General features: G+C 43.3%; 2 gene segments (V, D, J or C); both read left to right on the plus strand.

Moving 5' to 3' along the window:
* Positions 1–231: 231 nt before the first annotated feature.
* On the plus strand, positions 232–937 carry LOC107975971 (probable non-functional T cell receptor beta variable 7-1). The segment is given in 2 exon segments: positions 232–339; positions 482–937. Coding segments are annotated over 2 exon segments (408 nt in total).
* A 12518-nt stretch (positions 938–13455) lies between these two features.
* Positions 13456–14310, plus strand: LOC107971686 (T cell receptor beta variable 4-2-like). The segment is given in 2 exon segments: positions 13456–13602; positions 13713–14310. Coding segments are annotated over 2 exon segments (387 nt in total).
* Positions 14311–20635: the final 6325 nt, after the last annotated feature.

The raw sequence follows: 20635 nt of genomic DNA on the forward strand, positions 1-20635 counted from the left end.
GCAGAGTTTGCAGTGAGCCGAGATCACACTGCTGCACTCCATTCTGGGCAACGGAGCAAGGCTCTGTCTCAAAGAACAAACAAGCAAAAAGCAAGGAACTCATAAATATTTAAAGGAGTCATTTAAGTATGTCCTAAAATAAATCCTTTGTTCCTGTCATTGCATGGATTGAGAGAGGATGTGATGTCACTATGGGACCTTCTGTGTGGGAACAAGGACATCCCTCCTCCTCTGCTCCTACTCACAGTGACTCTGATCTGGTAAAGCTCCCATCCTGCCCTGACCCTGCCATGGGCACCAGGCTCCTCTGCTGGGCAGCCATATGTCTCCTGGGAGCAGGTGATTCCTCAGACGCCAAGCAGTCTCCTGTGTGCGTGTGTGTGTGTATGTGTGTGAGATGTGTGTGTGTGTGTGAGAGAGAGAGAGAGAGAGATGACTATAGTTGTTTTTCTCATTCAGTTCCCAATTTCTGTCTCCACAGATCACACAGGTCCTGGAGTCTCCCAGTCCCTGAGACACAAGGTAGCAAAGAAGGGAAAGGATGTAGCTCTCAGATATGATCCAATTTCAGGTCATAATGCCCTTTATTGGTACCGACAGAGCCTGGGGCAGGGCCTGGAGTTTCCAATTTACTTCCAAGGCAAGGATGCAGCAGACAAATCAGGGCTTCCCCGTGATCGGTTCTCTGCAGAGAGGCCTGAGGCATCCATCTCTACTCTGAAGTTCCAGCGCACACAGCAGGGGGACTTGGCCGTGTATCTCTGTGCCAGCAGCTCAGCCGCAGCACTACTGCTCCAGTGTCAGCTTGGTTCCCTAGGAAATGGGGTTTCTAGAACCTGAATGCTGACAGATAAGAGTTGTATATGTGTATACCGTGCAACCTGCGTTTAAAAATGTATGTACATAGTGCAATGACTAAATCTAGCTAATTAACATATGCAGTACCTCAATCCTTATCCTTTCCAGTGGTGAGAATACTTAAAATGTACTCTGTTAGCATTTTCCCAGAATACAATCCACTGTTGCTAACTCTAGTCATTTGTTGTATAACAGATCTTTGTAACATCTTCGTCTTATCTGAGTGAGATTTTGTATCTGTTGACCAACATCTTCCCAACAGTCCATCTCTACTCCAGCCTTTGCTAATTACTGCTCTAGTCTTTGAATTTGAAGTAATTTCCCTGAGGTCTTTAGCTCAACACGATGGGGGAATTTTCTCTATAATGATGCTTATATTATTTTTGTTTTGTTTTTGTTTTGTTATTTTATATCTTGCAATATAGTGTTTATTGCAAATATAAATAAGTATATTGTAATAAAAATCCTTCACCTCTCTTTGGGTAAAGCTACAGTTCACATATTCTAAATTTCATGCTGTGACCAAAGCTGACATAATTATGGATCATGGGTTTCTGGGAGTCCTCAGAGACAGCCCCATACACCAAGGTTAAGATAGAATATTCCAGACCCAGCCAGGACAGAAGTGCATGGTCCTGCATAGCTCCTTGGAAAATTATAGTTCCCCAAATTCAGTTATTGGATATTGTGGTGCCGCAGACACCGAACGTCTTTCTCTAGCAAATCATGGTCCTTGGCAGGGATTGTTCTGAACCCATTACAATTTTGCCATCATCAAATCACTCCTTGCTGTTACCTTGTGTCTCCTGGGAGTGAGGACGCCCCGGGCACAGATGGAAATTCCCTGACCTTCGGATGCTATTTCAAGGACTTCCTAAGACCTTGTGTCCATCTTTTTCCACCTTTATCCACATGACTCCTGAGACCCACGCTCCCAATAGTGGACCAGCTCTGATTCTTAGGCTTGAACAGAATTCAGACCACAGCTGTAAACACTGTTGCTGAAAAAAGATGTAAAAAAGGTGGGCAGGGCTTCCTACCTACACTGAGGGTGAACATACAAGGGCATAAAGGGAATATTTTATTAATAGCTAAAAAAAGAAGAAATACAAGCCCTGCTCTAATGAAATGAGAACTGTAGCTTCACCCACAGAGAGGTGGAAGATTTTATTACAATATACTCATTTATATTCATAACAAATAATATATTTGAAAAAATAAAGAAAACAAAAAGTAATATAAGCATTATTATAAAGAAAATACCCCTGTCTTCTTGAGTTAAAGACCTCAGGGAAATTAAGTCACATCAAAAGACTAGAGCAGTAATTACCAGAGGCTGGGGTGGAGATGGAGTGCTGGGGAGATGCTGGTCAAAGGATACAAAATTTCACTCAGATAGGAGGAAGAAGTTTAAAAATCTTTTATACAACAAAGTGACTAGAGTTAATAACACTGGACTACATTCTGGGAAAATGCTAACAGAGGTGAATTTTTTAGTTGAACAAAAGCAGAATGTCCATAAAATTATTTTGAATCAAAGTCTAGAAGCTTTCAAACCAGTTGGCATAGCCTTGTGTTCTGTGATCTCAGCAGCTTCAGAGGACTTGGCAATCCTTTCTCTGCACAAACACCCCTTTGTCCACTCTAAGAACTAGGGACACACACTCTTATCCTATCACGAAAACAATAGGCTGTGCTATAGTCGCTGGTAACTCGTTTTAAGGGTGTTGAGTATGAAGGATTGAACAAGATTGAAAGCTATGCTCCTGAGTCTGGGAATGTGCTGGAGCCAGCTTGCATGATTCAGAAGAGCCAAATAGGCAAACCCTTCCCAAATCCTCATTGAATGAAGCCATGATGACAGCTTGAAATCTGCCATAGTGGCTATGTTGATACCATAGGAACTGACAAATGCTACTAGGCATGGCCCCACCCTCACAGATATCCAGTTTACAAAGACATCACTGGAATGTTTTCTGATACAATGATGATCCTATTAGGGCATGTCTTATGGGGCCAAAAAGGCTCAGAATCCACTGTCCATCTGTTTCTGCTCCTAGAAGCCATAGTCTAAGGGAATCTCAAGTGATCCTACTTCTATCCAATCTCCAAATTCCCTTGCTCTGTGGGTCTGTGTCTCCTATGAGCATGCCAGTCTGAAACAAGACAACTATTTGGAATGTAGCTAAAGGAAACAGGGAACCAGTCCATTATTTTCAAATTATCCTTCCTTGCATGAAATATGCAGATGCTGCAATCACTGAGAACAGAGATGGGACAAGCAGAAGCTCTGGGCTGTGAGTCACTTTATACTATAGTGCGCAGCTATTCCTCTGTGGCACTGACAGACCCTGCAGCATGGACTAATTTGCATAGGAAACTAAGCAGCCCCTGACTGTCAGGTATGACCCTGGATTAATTTTGGGCTGAGAGGTCAGAAGGATCATACTCACCTTAAATATTATCCTCTCCAAGCTACAATACTGCCACTGTCCATCTTAGTCCCAGGATGTTGTCTGGAGCTCCAGAGAATCCCTTCTCTTGGGGCAGAATCACCAAGGTGGCTCCCTCCAGATTTCCGCAGTCTCCAGTGGGTATGGGGCACAGGTGCCATTCTGTGTCTCAGGTAGAGAGAGGCATCATGTCAAATGATATTTGTATAAGAGGGATTAAAATTCTGAGGCTCCTCTCCAATATTTGACATAATTTTCTTTGCTTCTTGTTTCATTCTACAATCTCACAATTTAGGAGAGTAATTCTTTTGCAGTTGCATTGTTGACAGCATTTTGGAAGGTTTTTGTGGTTAAATTAATTTAAACAATCATTTTAATGGTGTATTTCTTCTGTTCACGATAGAACAGTGAAAGCAGTCATTTACACATCCTGTTGATGAAGGTGTTGTTTAAGGTTCATGATCCGCACCTAACTCTCAATCTAGTTGAAATGAAAAGGTGCAGAATTAGGTGGCAAGTGAGCAAGCTATGAGAGAGGCTCATGCCAATTACTGTGGGATTTGGAGGGAGGGAGAGATGACCTCTGCTTTAGACCATGCTCCACGAAGAAGGAGTGGGAGTTTGTCCATGGGAGACTGCAGAGGAGTAAATACCAGCAGCTTCTAACTGGGGTGGAGTGAGGGCTGCGGGAGCAAATCCTTGGAACAGAAAATGGTGCATGTGAGCTCTCACAGAGGACAGTGGACAGTGGAAAGGCCACAGTCCCCCGGCAGGTTCTGTTTGCTAATGATACTATTTTGCACCAGTGTGTCCTTATCTCACACCACTCCTCTGCCTCTTCCAGAATAATCTCTTCCCTCTCCGCTGCTCAGATCAGCAGATGTGCCTTGTGCAAGTTACTCATTTCACATAGCAGGCCTTTTGCTGGTCTTAATTATATCCATCCTTACTTTCCACATTAGATACTGTGTATTGCCTTGCAAATGATCCTACTTTTTATATTCCTATTTTTCACTTGTTAATGCATATTTGACCCCTTCTTGAAGGTCAAGATGACCTTGGAAATATAAGGCTATCTCCTTATCTGGTCAGTCTTTTACTAATCTTTATTTTTATCATAACATTGACTGTAATTTTGGGGGACATGTTTGTTTATCTTGAATTTCATTGAGTTTCCTCAAAGCATGATTTTGAGTTCTTTGTCTTAAAGGTGGCATATCTCTGTCTGTCTAGGGTTGGTCCCTGTTTTATTTTTTTTGAGAAATTACCGACTTCACCAGACGCTGTAAACTACCAGGATAGAGGAAGTTTTTGTGATTTCATAGCTTGGGTCTTCTTTATTCAGGGCAGGGAATTTTATTTTGGGGTCAAGATTGTTGAAAATGGCATAGTGAAGAAGGTAGAGTCACAGGAGTTTGCTTTATATACTTGAGGAAGAAGAAACTGAGATTTGGGAGAAGTCAAGAAAAGAGAACCTGATCAAAGATGACTGAAAATAGTAATAGAGCAGAAAATGATGAAAGGTCGTGTTCTGTGCACCACGAACGTTCTTCTCCCCACTCCAAAAGTTTTCGACACCTAGAAAATATAAAGAAAGGACTGATAGCAATTGGCATCACGTTGAGGCCAGTCTCAGTTGGGAAAAACACCAAACAGCCGCTTGTCTCCTGTAAGAACCCTGAAGTTGGTCCTGATGTCTTCCTTCTCGACTCTGGCCCTGATCTTAACTCCTCAGGGAAGTCAGGTACTTCCCAAAATACAGAGAATGTCAGATTGTCCTTGGTTTTGAAGGAGAAAATGCTCTGCACTTCTCCCCAAGATAAATTCTGCTTTCCTAGGAATGCTTTCTAACACTCGTCATCCAGATCTGATTACCTTCTGTGACCAAACGGTTTCCGAAGATTTTGTAAAACTCAGCAGCCTTTCACATCCTCTGCGTTTGCACTCACTGTTTCCATGGCCCAGAAGGACCTTTATTTTCCCACGACAGGGCCAGATACTGCTCATCTGCCAAGGACGGGCTCCCTCCCACCTGTCTTCCTCTTCACTTCTCATCCCAGCATTCTCTGGCACTCTATGATATCACTCTCTTCACTCCATAGGCCAAACCAAGAATATAATTGGAACTGCCTGATGTTTATAACATGAATCAATTCAAGTCCACTTACATAGACCCCTGGAATATATGAATTACTATCTCCTCTTTACAAGAGACTTCTACTACATGAAACATACTGGAGAGTCTTTAGGGATAGGCTCAGTTTTCTACACAAATTCTGCAATATCCTAAGCAGTTCTGTCTTCACAGTCATAATTGATGACTTGTTCTCTAAAGTACCCGAACTGTGTTTAAAGTCAGAATTTGCAAATGTTCTTCTGAGAAAAAAGAAAATCATTACGTCTTAGTGACATTTATCCAGTCTCACAATCTTGCTGAAAAATATTTGTCATCATAACCACACTTTCCATGACCACATCTTTAGATATTTGGTGAGACTGGAAACATCAACAATGGTCCTTCTCAGAAATCAACTTAAAACACTGAAAGAAAAAGTAGCTGTGCTCAGTAATTGAACCTCATCAGCCTTGCCAATTAAAACATGTTGTGTGCGTGTGCTTGTGAGTGTGAGTATGTTTTCTTGTGGAGATGCAAATAGTTTCTGTGGGTGGCATTTACTAAGCATCACTGGATCACTGGTGGAGTTCATAGGCACTTTCCTAACCCCAGGGAGTGATGGGAAATGTCACAGCCACTGAATCGGCCTAAGTTATAGCCGATAAGGTTGTTTATTTTAAAATTTTACAAATTCAGAAATAAATTTGTAAACTCAAAAAATGGGGCCGGGTGCAGTGGCTCATGCCTGTAATCCCAGCACTTTAGGAGGCTGAGGGAGGTGGATCACGAGGTCAGGAGTTTGAGACCAGCCTGGCCAACATGGTGAAACCCCATCTCTGCCAAAAATACAAAAATTTAGCCAGGCGTGGTGGTGCACCCCTGTAATCCCGGCTACTCGGGAGGCTGCGGCAGGAGAATCACTTGAACCTGGGAGGTGGAGGTTGCACTGAGCCGAGATCGCACCACTGCACTCCAGCCTGCGTGATAGAGCGAGACTCCGTCTCAAAAAAAAAAAAAAAAAAAATCAGGAAATCCTCTCTTATAAAACACATGATGTAAAATTTACTGATATTAACTTAAATACAAAATAGGAAAAGATTGGGTCTGATTAAGCAAAGGGAGCCAGGGAACAATGCAGTGTTTCTGGGCTAGGGGGGCTTGACATCCTCACACTGTTTAATTAAGGGTCTGTTTAATTTTGGCTGCTCTCTAAGTGCAACAACGGTTTATTTTGTAATAAAAAGATTGGTTCATGTGTCCTTTTGCCTCACTTGGCCCAGGGTGAATTTGAAGATCAACCCTAAATTGGCCTTTTGCGGAAAGCATAGAGGGTGTGAGGATGAGGGTTGCAAGGGTGGGAGTGGGGCATCTTTGTTCCTGATTTGGACAATCTTGAGCTCATCAGGTCAGGTGTGAATCCATGAGACTGTGGAATGTTGGCCACTTGGTGACGCTGTGGCTCCACAATGCTGCAGGGAACCCTGGAGAGGGGTGGGAAGGTGGCCAAGAGAGGAGCTGAAGCCTATGCTTGGCTGCCTGCTGGCTTCAGGGGAGTGGTTTGATTCAGAGTGGATCCCGAGTTAAACACAAACTCCCCACTACCAGAGAAGAGTAGAGGTGCTGGAGGCCTCAGTTTGCACCAAAGAGTAGAGTGTCCCTGTGTCTGCTTGGGCAGTGGATGGTGAAGGAGCTTCAGCCACAAGGGCTGGGAATCAGTGTCAGGGCAGGGACAGGGCAGGTAGAGGAAAGTAAGGTGTGATGTGGGCATGTGGGGCCTGCTCTCCACCCACCAAACCTTTAGTTTCAGGGCTGTGTGGGACAGATGCATGGAGCAGCTGAGCCTGGGACCTGCCAAAGGGTGCAAGGGGCAGTGGTGGCCTGCAGGGAGAGAAACTCGCAAAGGCCAGTTCCCGCAGGAAGCTCCAGAAACATTCCTGCCCCCACTCAGGAAGTGACCGTGAGAGACATGCTGCCAGCCAGAAGGGTTCAGGCCCTGGAGAGCTGATAGGCTTTTCCCAGGCACTTTCTGCTGCTTCTACATGTGGTCTGCTTTAATATTCACATAAATTATGCAGGATAAGTATTATTTTACCTGTTTATGAATCTGAAGGAAATCAGCTGTCCTGAGTCTCATATTTAATAACTGGCTGAAGACTGGGTGCAGTGGCTCACACCTGTGACCCTAGCAGTTTGGGAGGCTGAGGTGGGCAAATCTCCTGAGCTCAGGAGTTCGAGACCAGCCTGGGAAAATTGGTGAAACCCTATCTCTACTAAAAATACAAAAATTTGGCCAGGTGTGGTGGTGCACACCTGTAATCCCAGCTACTCAGGTGGCTGATACAGGAGAATCGCTTGAACCCAGGAGGCAGAGGTTGCAGTGAGCCGAGATCATGCCATTGCACTCCATCCTGAGCAACAGAGTGAGACTCTGTCTCAAAATAAAACAAAATGAAATAAAATAAAATAAGTCTCAAGCCTGTTCTGCCAACACCTCTCCTTAACCCCTTCTTTGTAGCTCTATCCTTTCACCTGCTTTCCCCTTTACAGGTCCCCATCAACAGGTTGTGAAGTTCATGCCTCATACATAATCAGTATAGTCTCTTCCCTGAGAAGTCCAAGGAACATGTGACTTCCAGGCCAAGCATATACATTCATCCTTCATTGAGACAAAAAAAAAAAAGTTGTAATTTTCTGGCCAGGCATGATGCTTCACAGCTGTAATCCCAGCACTTTGGGAGGCTGAGGCAGGTGAATTGCTTGAGCCCAGGAGTTCAAGACTAGCCTGCCAACATGGAAAAACCACGTCTCTACTAAAAATAAAATAAATCAGCCAGGCATACTGGTAGGCGCCTGTAATCCCAGCTACTCAGGAGGCTGAGAAATGGGAATTGTTTGAACTCAGGAGGTGGAGGTTGCAGTGAGCTAAGATTGTGCCATTGCAATCCAGGCTGGACAACAGAGCTAGACTCCTGAAAGAAAGAAAGAAAGAGAGAGAGAGAGAGAAGGAAGGAAGGAAGGAAGGAAGGAAAAAAAGAAAAAGAAAAAGAAAAAAAAAGGGGTGGTAATTTTCTGAACTGTAGACTTCCTGTAATGGATGCAACATATCTTGAGAAAAAGGAACACTAGTAATTGTTATTCACTAGTTAATTTATTTTATTCTTTTATTCAATAAACTTTTTTGGGGGACCTACTGTGTATAAGATACCCTATGTTGTCAAATAGAAAATGAAAAAGAAAAGTATCTGCAGATGATGGCACATTTTAAAAAATAAAAAAAGAAAATAAATAAAGAAAGAAAGAATATTTAAAAATAAAAAATATTTTTTGGCTATTTATAACACTAAGGTCTGCATTTATTTTCATTTTTCAATTGTTTTATGTTTATTTTCAATTGTTTTATGTTTAGTGTACTTAGTTTTTGAATTTATATATTTCCTTTCTTCTTCTCATTCTCTCTTTGGTTTCTCCTTCTCTCTTCTTTGCCAGCTTGTATTTCTTTTTTATTTAAACTTTTGGTAAGGACATTTAACATGAGATCTATCCTCTGAACAGATTTTTAAGTGTACAAAACAGTATCATAGTCTACAGGCACAAGGTTGTACAGAAGGTCTCTAGAACTTCCTCATCCTGCTTAACTGAAATTTTATACCTGTTGACAGCAACTCCCCATTTTCCCCAACTCCCAGCTCTTGGAAAGAAACATTCTCATCTTTGCTTCCATGAGTTTGACATGGTTGCCTCATATAAACAGAAACATGCAGTGTTTGCGTTTCTGTGCTTGACTTATTCACTTAGAACAATGTCCTCCAGGTTCATCTATGACACATATGGAAGGATTGTTTTTCTTTTCTAACCCTTAATAATATTCCATATTTCAGATCTGCAGGATTAAATGGATATAACATTTGGCTATTTCTATGAAACTCTCTGTCATGTGAGTGGCAGAGTCATTTGCAGAGCTGCAAGCACTGAGTTTATTCAGGCACATTCACAGATAAATTCTGCTCCATGGAGAACATTCAGAAAAAAATAATAATGCCAACTTTTATTTGTCAATTCACTATATGCCAAATAAAAATCTTTCATTTGAAAACGTTCAATTAATTAGAAATTCAGCTATCAGAAAAAAACCTTAAGATGCAAATGCTATTCTCATTTTACAGATGAGGGAATTGGCTCATAGGTTAAAAAACTTGACCAAATTGAAGAGCTATTAGGATACAGTATTGGGACTTCAACCCTGATCTGTCCAATTTTTGCATTTATAACTCTGTGCTATAGTGCATTTCATAGAGAGAGATGCCTACCTTCAAAAATCAGAATATTGGATCCTACATCCCTTTCAGATCAACTGGCTCTAACAACATGGAAAGAGATCAGTTTACCCTGGAGACAGTGACGTAAGGAGAGATCTCTGGCTAGATGCCATGACACTCAGCCCTGACTCCCATTCTAACACCAACTTGTAAAGACCTGAGGCCATTCTTGACATGCTGCATTTAGTTTGTGTTTTGGGTTTTTTTTTCTGTAAAATGAGATGACTACTGCCCATATGAAGAGTTGTACAAAGATTTAATATCACAAAGTATCTAGCATATAGTAGATTCTAGCTATTTTGATTTCCTTTGCTAATCTCAAGCAGCCTCTTCCACTGTGCCAATGAGCAAAGACAAATATGAACACATTCTGCCTAGGAATCTTAGGCTGAGGACTCAGAACTCACAGAAGTGGAAATATATATGCTTGATGATTCATTTGATGAAATTACCTGCAGAACATAGCATACATGCCTTCTCAGACATTTTAAAATCAGCATTATTGATATATAAATTGTACAATATAAACATTACACATGCTAAATAAACAGATCAATGGTTATATATATATATATATATATAGACATATATATGGGTTATAAGGATATATATGTATATCCTTACAACCACTATCCCTATAAAAAGGTCTCTATCACCCAGAAAGCTCTCTCATACCCCTTTGCCATGACTCTCTCCATCTCTGACAACCAATGATGTGATTTCTATCACTGGAGAATACATTTTTTTCAAAAAATCTATTAGTAACATTTTAAAACCTGTATTGATTAATCCTTTTCAAATACATACATTTAAGAGTGCAAGGTGGTCCTGGAAAGTTTTATGGTTTTAAAAGAGGCTAAAGTTCTGTGAGCTACCTGATCCATGTTAGGGACAATCCTATCTGGAGATAGGTAAGAGGATGAAATAGCCTCAAAATTACTTTCCAGCTGGTGGAAGCTCATTCTCCAAAATTATTTATTCATTTTTATTTATTTCTTTTCTCATCTACTCACTCATTCAAATTTTTTATTTTATAATGGTATTGTGACAACAATTAATCATTTTAATGGAACTATTTTGAGTTCCCATCTGACACATATTTAATTGGCCTTCAAGTTCACACACTGAATGCAATGGCACCAAACAAACCATGGTAACAGTGACTTTGTTGGGAGATGGTGTCACATGTGGAAAAGGGTTCTCTTTGCTTTTACCCCAAGTATCCAACCCATAAAACCTGAACTTTGAGCTAGGAAATCTCCCTTTTTGTTCTGGCCCTACCCTGGGCACCAGGCTCCAGCACCATGTCTCCTTCTGGGTTCTGGCCCAGAGAAGTTCTTGGCACAGTGGTAGCACCCACTCATGGGCTTGCTGGATCCCAGCTGTGAATGACAGTAGCAGGGTCCCCTTTGCTCTGACTTTAATTTCTGTGTCCTTCTCAAATAAGCCCTATAGATGCTGAGTGGCCTGGACCCCTGCCATGTGCTTGGGCTGAAAGAAAGACAGCACGTGGGGAGGTGAGCAGGAGCAAAGTTGAAGCAAATCTAGAATTGACATGGAAAGGACTTTGGACATAAATCCCTAGGCAGTGGTGAGCCACTGGTCCTACTCCAAGTGAAACAACATGATGAAACTGAAATTGTGTTACAGTAACATTGGTAGTAGTACGGATCTGAAAGGAGATAGATTTTTGGGTGGCATGAATGATTAGGAGACTTCTAAATATCCTCCATGAAAGATTAAAAGGGTTTATGTAAAGCATTTTGGACGACATAGGCTTGAGGCTCTGGATTATGTTATCTCTTGGAAAGAGTGTTGGGTTTTATTCTGGAAGGGTTAAATGTAGGACTTGCTAGGTTCTATTTGAGCTTTGCCCTTCCTCTTAGGGAGCCCCAGCGTGTGGTCATCATTGCTAGTGCATGGCCTTCCCAGGGTCTTAGTGGGAATCACAGTGTATTCGCCACATCACTCCACTGCAACTGGGTCTGAATGCCCTGGCTCTTCTGAAATCTCTGCCCATGTCTTCAGCCTTCCAGAGCTTGTTCTCTGCTCAGCCTTCTGGTCTGCCACCCTCTGCATACACAATTTAGGATCTGGCTCAGGAAAAAAAGGGGGGTTTTCTTACATATAATTTTTGGGTTCCTTTTTACTACCCTGTGTCCTAAATCCCAGCTGTCTTGGAGTCAGTTATGTCCTATCTTCAATCACATAAACTAACGATATTTGGTACAGACATGTTTACTGACTTTACTTCACATTACCATTCCACTCTTCACTCTTCTTTCTTGCAATTCAGACTGTCCTGAGGTCATTCTCCTTCTTCAGATCCATCTGGAATTCAGATGACTTCAACTCACCTGTCACCCACCCTATGCTTTGAGACATGTTTATGTTAGCTACTGACCTCAGGGCAGTCAAGCCTCTCATTGTCATTGTTATTCAAGGTAGGTTGAATCCCACTAAAAAACAAAAATCCTTGAAATTTGGTTTACTTATTGAGAGCCACACAATGATATCAAATTCTTTTTAATTCAATTTTTTTTTTCTTTTTTGGTGGAAGGGCCAAGAACTGTTTCCTTGCTGAAGCAGACTTCTATTATAATAATGTGAATACTAACAACATTAACCTTTAAATCAGGTTGATGTTAGGTTCTTATCTAAGAATGAAGTATATCCAACTGTAGCAGGTTGAAGGTCTCTCATATATGTAACCTGTTCAGGAGGAGACAATTCAACCACTTTTCTTAAATTCTGATCTACATGCCTTTACATTCTTTGCTTTAAGGGCCACATAAAAATACTCTGAAACAATTTACACATCAGAAACATGCTAACACTTTCCTCCTGGCCCAGCACATCTCCAAGTTAAAAAATCTCTAAATTATCAACCCATAGTTTAATCATGGTAACTCCCTTCTACCCCCAACATAGATTTTTATGTAACTGATTGTAACTACAACCTTAACCGTACAATCACAATTGTCATTACAAAATACTAACAAACATGTGCTATTAACAATAGATGGTTAAAATCACTTAGGTATTATGAATCATTTCATTTTTGTGTTTATTTATTATGTCAGTTTCAAGCTGATTTCCCTTTCCCTTGTTCCACACACCTTGGGTTGTTCTTTTTCAGCATCCTGTGTATGTTAGCTCTAAGCCCAGCCAAGGCTCATGCCCCTCCACTTCAGGGACTGAGAGTGGCTCATCCCTTTCGTGCTCCCTCAGCTCCCTCCCTGGTGCCTGGTTGCTGGTTGGCATCACAGCCATGCCCTTGAAAGATGGGCGCTGGTCCACACTGCATCCGTGGTCATGTAGCCACCCTCCCTCCACAGAGCCGAGCAAAAAGGGCTCCACCGCGCTTAGGCATTGAGGGAATGGACATTTTGAATGGTGCTGTCTTGTGTGATCCCTCAGAGGAGAAGGAGATTTCTTGAATGGGAGTGGTCTGTTTCTGAGAGGGATTCTGAAAGACACGGGGACAGAGACAGGGGTAGGATCCACATAATGAGGAAGCAGCTGAGAGCAAAGGAGCCCCTGCCAGAGGAATATCCTTGGGGGGTAAAAAGCCGGCTCTGCCCTTTCTCCCCAGCCCATTCATCCCAGCCCAGACAATTCAAATCTACCTTCTGTCAGGACCTAGAAAGGATGTAAAACGGCCGGGTATAAATATCCCCTGGGTCTGGTGAAACTGTCAGGAGCAGTGACATCACAGGAAAAACCACCAACCAAGGCCAAGGAGACCAGAGCCCTGCACCTCACCCAGAGGACCCCAGTCAGAGGCCCCATCTCAGACCCGAGGCTAGCATGGGCTGCAGGCTGCTCTGCTGTGCGGTTCTCTGTCTCCTGGGAGCGGGTGAGTTGGGTTCAAATCAGCTGTCCTTGAATTCCAAGCTTTTTCCCTGTGACTTCAGCAACAAGCCTCCTCCTGGGCTCTGCCTGAATTTTGTCCCTTTCCCCCCACAGTCCCCATGGAAATGGGAGTTACGCAGACACCAAGACACCTGGTCATGGGAATGACAAATAAGAAGTCTTTGAAATGTGAACAACATCTGGGTCATAACGCTATGTATTGGTACAAGCAAAGTGCTAAGAAGCCACTGGAGCTCATGTTTGTCTACAACTTTAAAGAACAGACTGAAAACAACAGTGTGCCAAGTCGCTTCTCACCTGAATGCCCCAACAGCTCTCACTTATTCCTTCACCTACACGCCCTGCAGCCAGAAGACTCAGCCCTGTATCTCTGTGCCAGCAGCCAAGACACAGCCTTGCAGAGTCACCGCTTTCCTGTGCAGAAACCTTAGAGGCCCTCCAGGAAGCCGTGGGGGCCACCAAAGCCTTTGGTGAACATTTCCTGCAAGAGCTCAGACAGAAGCTTCAGAACATCATAGCACCTGCTCATTCATCCATGTGGCAACGTTACATCCTATGCTCATATTTAGAGTGTGGGTTTTCTTTAGCTTGTGACTCTGCCCTGTTAACTGATTTGAAAAATGATAAACACATTCAGATCTAGTCTTTTTAAAATCCCTTTTTAAATTGTAAAATAAAGCAAGCATGCTATATGGGGATTGTTTATTTTAAGATTTTATAAGACTCTCTCAACAACCACCTGCGTCACTGCAGAGTCATACCCTGCACTGGGCCACACAGTGTCCTGTGAGGAGCCAAGTTCTTCTGACACTTTATGCCTGGTGGTCTCCATGCCTCTCTTTCTCAGGAACCAGGGGTCCATTCTGTCATAGGTTGCTGACACCCAAGGTCAAGCAGCACTGGGTTTGGGGGAATCATAGAGGCAACTTCCAGGCAAGGGTCCCAGGGCAGGAGCCAGCTGGAGAGAACAGTAGACAACTGAGCTTTTGGGGAATGGGTTTGAGAAATATCTGTCAACCCAATTCTGTTATTCTATCTTCCATCTTGTCTCTTCTCTATTTTTCTTATTTAAACTCCAAGCTAGAGCGTAAATTCCAGCCCTGATCAAAGCTCCATATCCCTGACAGACACCTTCTCTGAACCCCGCAGGCAGCAAATGTGCCTCTGTCCACTCCCATTTGTGTGGGCAGTAAGCCACCCAGGTCCTGAGGCAAGAGACGGAGGGCATGAGCTGTTCCAGTATAATAAATAAAATATATAAAATAAGAATAGTTACACTAGTAATAGATTATAGATATGATGATATACGAATATTATGAATCATCAGTTTGTAGCATTACTCTTCATTCCAATATTATAATAATCCTTGCTCTACAATTATAACCTAGGAAAAACCAGGCCATACAGAGATAGGAGCTGAAGGGGCACGGTGAGAAGTGACCAGAAGACAAGAGTGTGAACCCTCTGTCACGCCCAGACAGGGCCACTAGAGGGCTCCTTGGCCTAGAGGTAACGCCAGCGCCTGGGAAGAAGCCTAGAGGAGCTTGGTCTAGCAGTAGTGTCAGTGCCTAGGAAAAGCACCCATTACTTAGCGGACCGGGAAAGGGAGTCTGCCTTTCCCTGGGGGAGTTAGAGAAGACTCTGCTCCATCACCTCTTGTGAAGGGCCTGACATCAGTCAGGCCCACCTGCAGTTATCCGGAGGCCTAAGCGTCTCCCTGTGATGCTGTGCTTCAGCGGTCATGCTCCTGTTTCACTTTCATGTTCTGCTCTTTACACCTGGCTCTGCCTTCTAGATAGTAGCAGAATTAGTGAAAGTATTAAAGTCTTTGATCTCATGCAGTAGCAAAGCCAACCTACAAAAAATTGGAATGTTTTCCCCTACATCCCTGCTGGCTCTAATAGCGTCATAGTCAGAGATCAGTTTACCCTGGAGACGGTGGAGTAGGGAAAGAAGTCTGAAGGGGCACCATGACTCCCAGCCCTGACTCCCACTCTAACACCAGCTCATCAAGACCTGAGGCCAGTTCTTAAAGGGTTAAGTTTAGTTTTTAAATTTTTTTAATCCATAAAATGAGACTACTACTGTCCATCAGAAGAGTTCTAGATAACCTTTAATGGCATAAAGTATTTAGCATATAGTAGAAGCCTAGCTATTTTGATTTCCTTTGCTGATCTCAGACAACCTCTTCTACCATACAAATGTGCAAAGACACATATGGACACATTCTGCGAAGGAATCTTAGGTCGAGGACTCGGAAGTCACAGAAATGGAAATATATATGCCTGATAATTCATTTGATAAAATTAACTAGAGGATGTAGCATACATATTTCCTCAGACATTGAAAAATCAACATTATTGATATATAAATTATATGAAGTTAACAGGACACCTTTTAAATGAACAGATCAGTGACTTTTGAGCAACATATATCTACATACGCAACCACACCTCTATGGAGATGTATCTACCTCACCCAGAAAGTCCCTCACTCCCCTCTGCAATGCCTCTGTCTGTCCCAACAACCAATGATGTGACTTCTATCGCTGGAGAGTCATTTTGCTCACAAACATTTTTAATGCAAATGTCAAACCTCTTCTGATTAAACCTCCTGAATACATAGCTAAATCATCAAGGCAGGGAGGAGTTCCTGGGAGGTTTTATGGTTTTAGAAGTGGTTGAAGCCATGTGAGCTACCTGATCTATGGTAGGGACAATTCTATCTGGAGTTGGATATTGGGCTGAAATAACCTCAAATGGTCTTTTCGACTGGTAGAAGCTAATTCTACAAAATTTATTCATTTTCATTCATTTATTTTCTCATCAACTCATTCAATCAAACAATCCTATGTTACATTTTGACAAAAATTAATCATCTTTGAGGAAATTATTTTGAGTTCCCATCAGACACACATGCAGCTGGGCTTTGTGTTCACACAGTGAACATGCTGGGGTCAAGCAAACCATGATCACAGTGACTTCATTGACAGATGATGCCTTATTGGGAGAAGGGTTCTCTTTTACTTGACCCCATGTGTCCAACCCATAACACTGAGCCTTGAGCTAAAATCCATCTTCCTGTTCTGGCCCTGCCCAGGCACCAGGCCACTGTGCTGTGTGTTTCTCTGTCTGCTGAAGCAGAGTCCTGGGTGCAGATATGAAACCTATTCGTGGGCTTGTTTGATCCCAGCTGTGACTTTCAGTACCAGGAGGTCCTTTGCTGTGGCTTTAATTTGTGTTTTCCTTACTCTTAAGTTCCACAGATGCTGAGTGACCCAGAACCTGGTCATGCTCTTGTGCTGAAAGGGAACCACCACATGGAGAGGTGAGCAGACTATGAAACAAAATCATGTATTTACAACCAGTGGCAAGACTTACTGGCAGGTCCTTTGTTCAAACACTGTTGAGAATTTGAAGATCATGACAGCAGAGTTTAAAACCAAGTGCAGGGTCCTTCCAAATGTGGGGCTCTGCACACCAAAGATACAGTTTTGGAGCTCCTTTTAAAAACAACACAAAAAGACAGTCCATGTTCATGGCTGCAGGCCATGAGAGAGTATTTTTCTTTTTTATTATAATTTAATTTTTATTTTTCCATATGTTATTGGTGTACAGGTGGTATTTGGTTACATGAGTTAAGTTTTTAATGATGATTTGCAAGACTTTGGTAAGCCCACCACCTGAGCAGTATACACCGCACCATATTTGTAGTCTTTTATCCCTCACCCTCTCTGGCTCTTTCCCCCACAAATCCCCGAAGTCCATTATATCATTCTTATGTCTTTGTGTCCTCATAGCTTCGCTCCCAGATATCGGTGAGAACATGTGCTGTTTGGTTTTACATTTCTGAGTTACTTCACTTAGAATAATAGTCTCCCATCTCATCCAGGTAGGTCACTCCAAATGCTGTTAATTCATTCCTTTTTATGGCTGCATAGTATTTCGTCATACACATATATATACATATACATACATATATATCACAGTTTCTTTACCCACTCATTTATTGATGGGCATTTGGGCTGGTTCCTTTTTATTTATTACTAAATTAATGGCAGGTACATTCTTCCTTACCCTAAAGTCTGCTCTGTCTCCCCATGTCCCTTACACATCAGGACACCTTTGTGCCCATAGATCATGGGCAGTGCTGGGCAGCCACCATCGTTAACACAGAGAGGGCAGTCAGCAGTGTGAGGTGGTTCTGCCTGCTGCGGTCTTAGCCCAGGCACAGAAAGCAAGAGCCCTAGGTGGAGCTGAAGGTGCTCAGCCGGGTTTGTCAGGAGTCCCATCTGTCAGTGAGTTGACAAGAAACAGAGCAAAACGACTCCTCCAATGTTGATGAGCCTGCCCCTGGGATTTGGAAACTTGAAAACAGAGAAAGTCAATATAGACAAAGGATTTTAAACAGGATTATGGTCAATTAAGCAAATTAGAAAAAGATACTTGAAGGAGTACTTGGCTCAAAAACACCAGGGAGACACGAGGAGTTTTTCTAAGATTCTAGAGACTATAGCAATACTTAGATAACCAATATCAGTGTATTAATGAGTAATTATTATTATTATTATTTTGAGATGGAGTCTCACTCTATCATCCAGGCTGGAGTGCGGTGGCATGATCTCGGCTTACTGCAACCTCTGCCTCCCTGGTTCAAGCGATTCTGGTGCCTCCGACTCCCGAGTAGCTGGGACTACAGTAGCTACTCATCAGGATGCCTGGATAATTTCTGTATTTTTAGTACAGATGGGATTTCACCATGTTGGGCAGGCTGGTCTCCAACTCCTGACCTCAAGTGATCTGCTCTCTTCAGCCTCCCAAAGGGCTAGGATTACAGGCGTGGGCCACCGTGCACAGCCGAGTAATTATATCATCATGGGAATAAAAAATATACATTGAGTTACAAACTAATTAACAAAAGATCAAAAAAAAAAAGTAGACTTGCATCAATTCAGACAAAGGCATTCTTCCCATCCAAACTCTTCACTGGTGCATTGATCTTGAATTTGACCATCTGGGGAAGGGGCGTGGCCTCTCCTGACAGCAAGGCTCTGGGGCCCAGGCAGGGAGAATGAGGTCTCAGAATGACGCCCTCGAAAGACGTGTTCCCCTTTCATCAATGTACAGACCCAGAAGACCCCTCCGTCCTGCAGCCCCTGCCATGAGCCTTGGGCTCCTGTGCTGTGCAGCCTTTCCTCTCCTGTGGGCAGGTGGGTCCTGGGCAAGGCCCCTTGCCTGGATTTCAAGGCCCAGCACCTTCCCATTGGGGCTGCAGCATCGGCTTTGTTCTCCGCAGGTCCAGTGAATGCTGGTGTCACTCAGAGTCCAAAATTCCGGGTCCTGAAGACAGGACAGAGCATGACACTGCAGTGTGCTCAGGATATGAACCATAACTACATGTACTGGTATCGACAAGACCCAGGCATGGGGCTGAGGCTGATTCATTACTCAGCTGGTGAGGGTACAACTGCCAAAGGAGAAGTCCCCGATGGCTACAATGTCTCCAGACTAAACACACAGAATTTCCTTCTCAGGCTGGAGTCGGCTGCTCCCTCCCAGACATCTGTGTACTTCTGTGCCACCAGTGAAGCCACAGTGCTGCACGGCTGTCTCCTCTCTGCACAGAAAGGCAGGGGAGGCTCTGCCCTCCTCGCCACCCCAGACTCAGCGATGCCCTTGGTCCTAGCACCGGAAACTTTGCAGCCCCAATGAGCCCGGGCAGTGCGAGCCTTCGTCTGTGCCAGGTGCCTCTGCAGTCGGTCTCAGCCAGGCCTGGACTGGTCCCAGGACCTCAGATGTCTTCTTTGTTGCCCTCTGGTCTTTCCTCTGAGCTGTCCTTTTGGGCTGGGGCCAGGGGTTTCCCAGCTCTGACTTTGCTAGTCATTCACCTGAGTCTGAGGCCTCCTAGGTGAAATAGGATTTGTCTTTCAGATCCATCTAGACTCCCATCTCTACCTGGGTACCACATGCTTTCCTCACTCTATGATTTTTCCTCATATTGAACCCTACGGTGGTCTTAGCTGCAGCCTGCATTTCCTGTATTCACAGTCGCCCTCCAAGGCCTTGCTTGGTTTCTCCTCCCCGACCTCCCTGCCCTTCTCTACTCCAGCCATGTTGAGAGACTCCGAAGTCCATGTCCTGTGCCCTGGGCTGGAGCCTTCCTTTCTGTAGTGGTCAACACCTACCTGTGCTTCAGATCTCAGCATCATCAGCCCTAGTGATAATCACCATTATGCTTCCCTTGGCTCCCAGCTGAGGTCAGTTTCCCTCCCATAATTTCTCATGGTGTCATGTGTGTGTTAATCAGTAGAATTTAGCACAGTTGGAATCTTCCAAGTACTTTAAACCCCATGAAGGCCAAGGCTATGCCTGGGTTATAAATCAGCAGCTGAGCCTGGCACAAGGGGAGAGGCCTTTCAGAGAATGGATGAGTCAGTGATGGAGTGAGTGATGAGTGGATGGATGAATCAATAACAGGAGCACCCTAGATCCATTTTACCCTGGCAGACAGAGATCTGGCATTAAGTACAAGAACTCTTACCCCTTTGATTGCTGGGCTAGGGGAGGTCCCTGAAATTAATGGGGAGTCGCCATCACGGGTGGCCACACCTTGGTCAAAGATTCCTCCTGCGTCTGCAGCACCAGACCTCCTCCAGGTCTCTGTGCTCTCCTTCAGACTCTTTCCCACAACAACTCTACACAGATCAGAGATCCCTTTCCAGAAACTCATGCATAGAGTTGTGTTATTTTGGAAGGACTTCTGGTACCAAAAACTCCATTAGGTTTACATCAATAAAAAAGAATCACTAAAAGTACTATGGAGAGGAGGATTTATGACAGGAGTTAGACTTTATGTAATTGTAGGGGGATCTGAGGAAGAGAAGGTCTGGAGGGGAGATCTAGCCAGGCAGATTTAATTCATGATTAATGTGACCTCTTATTCTACTCAAAGCAGAGCATATGATTTCAACATTAAAAAAATTGATTTTCCTTTGTAAAAGTTAGACCTAAATAGGG

Source organism: Pan troglodytes, chromosome 6 (genome assembly GCF_028858775.2).
Source record: "Pan troglodytes isolate AG18354 chromosome 6, NHGRI_mPanTro3-v2.0_pri, whole genome shotgun sequence".
NCBI lineage: Eukaryota > Metazoa > Chordata > Mammalia > Primates > Hominidae > Pan > Pan troglodytes.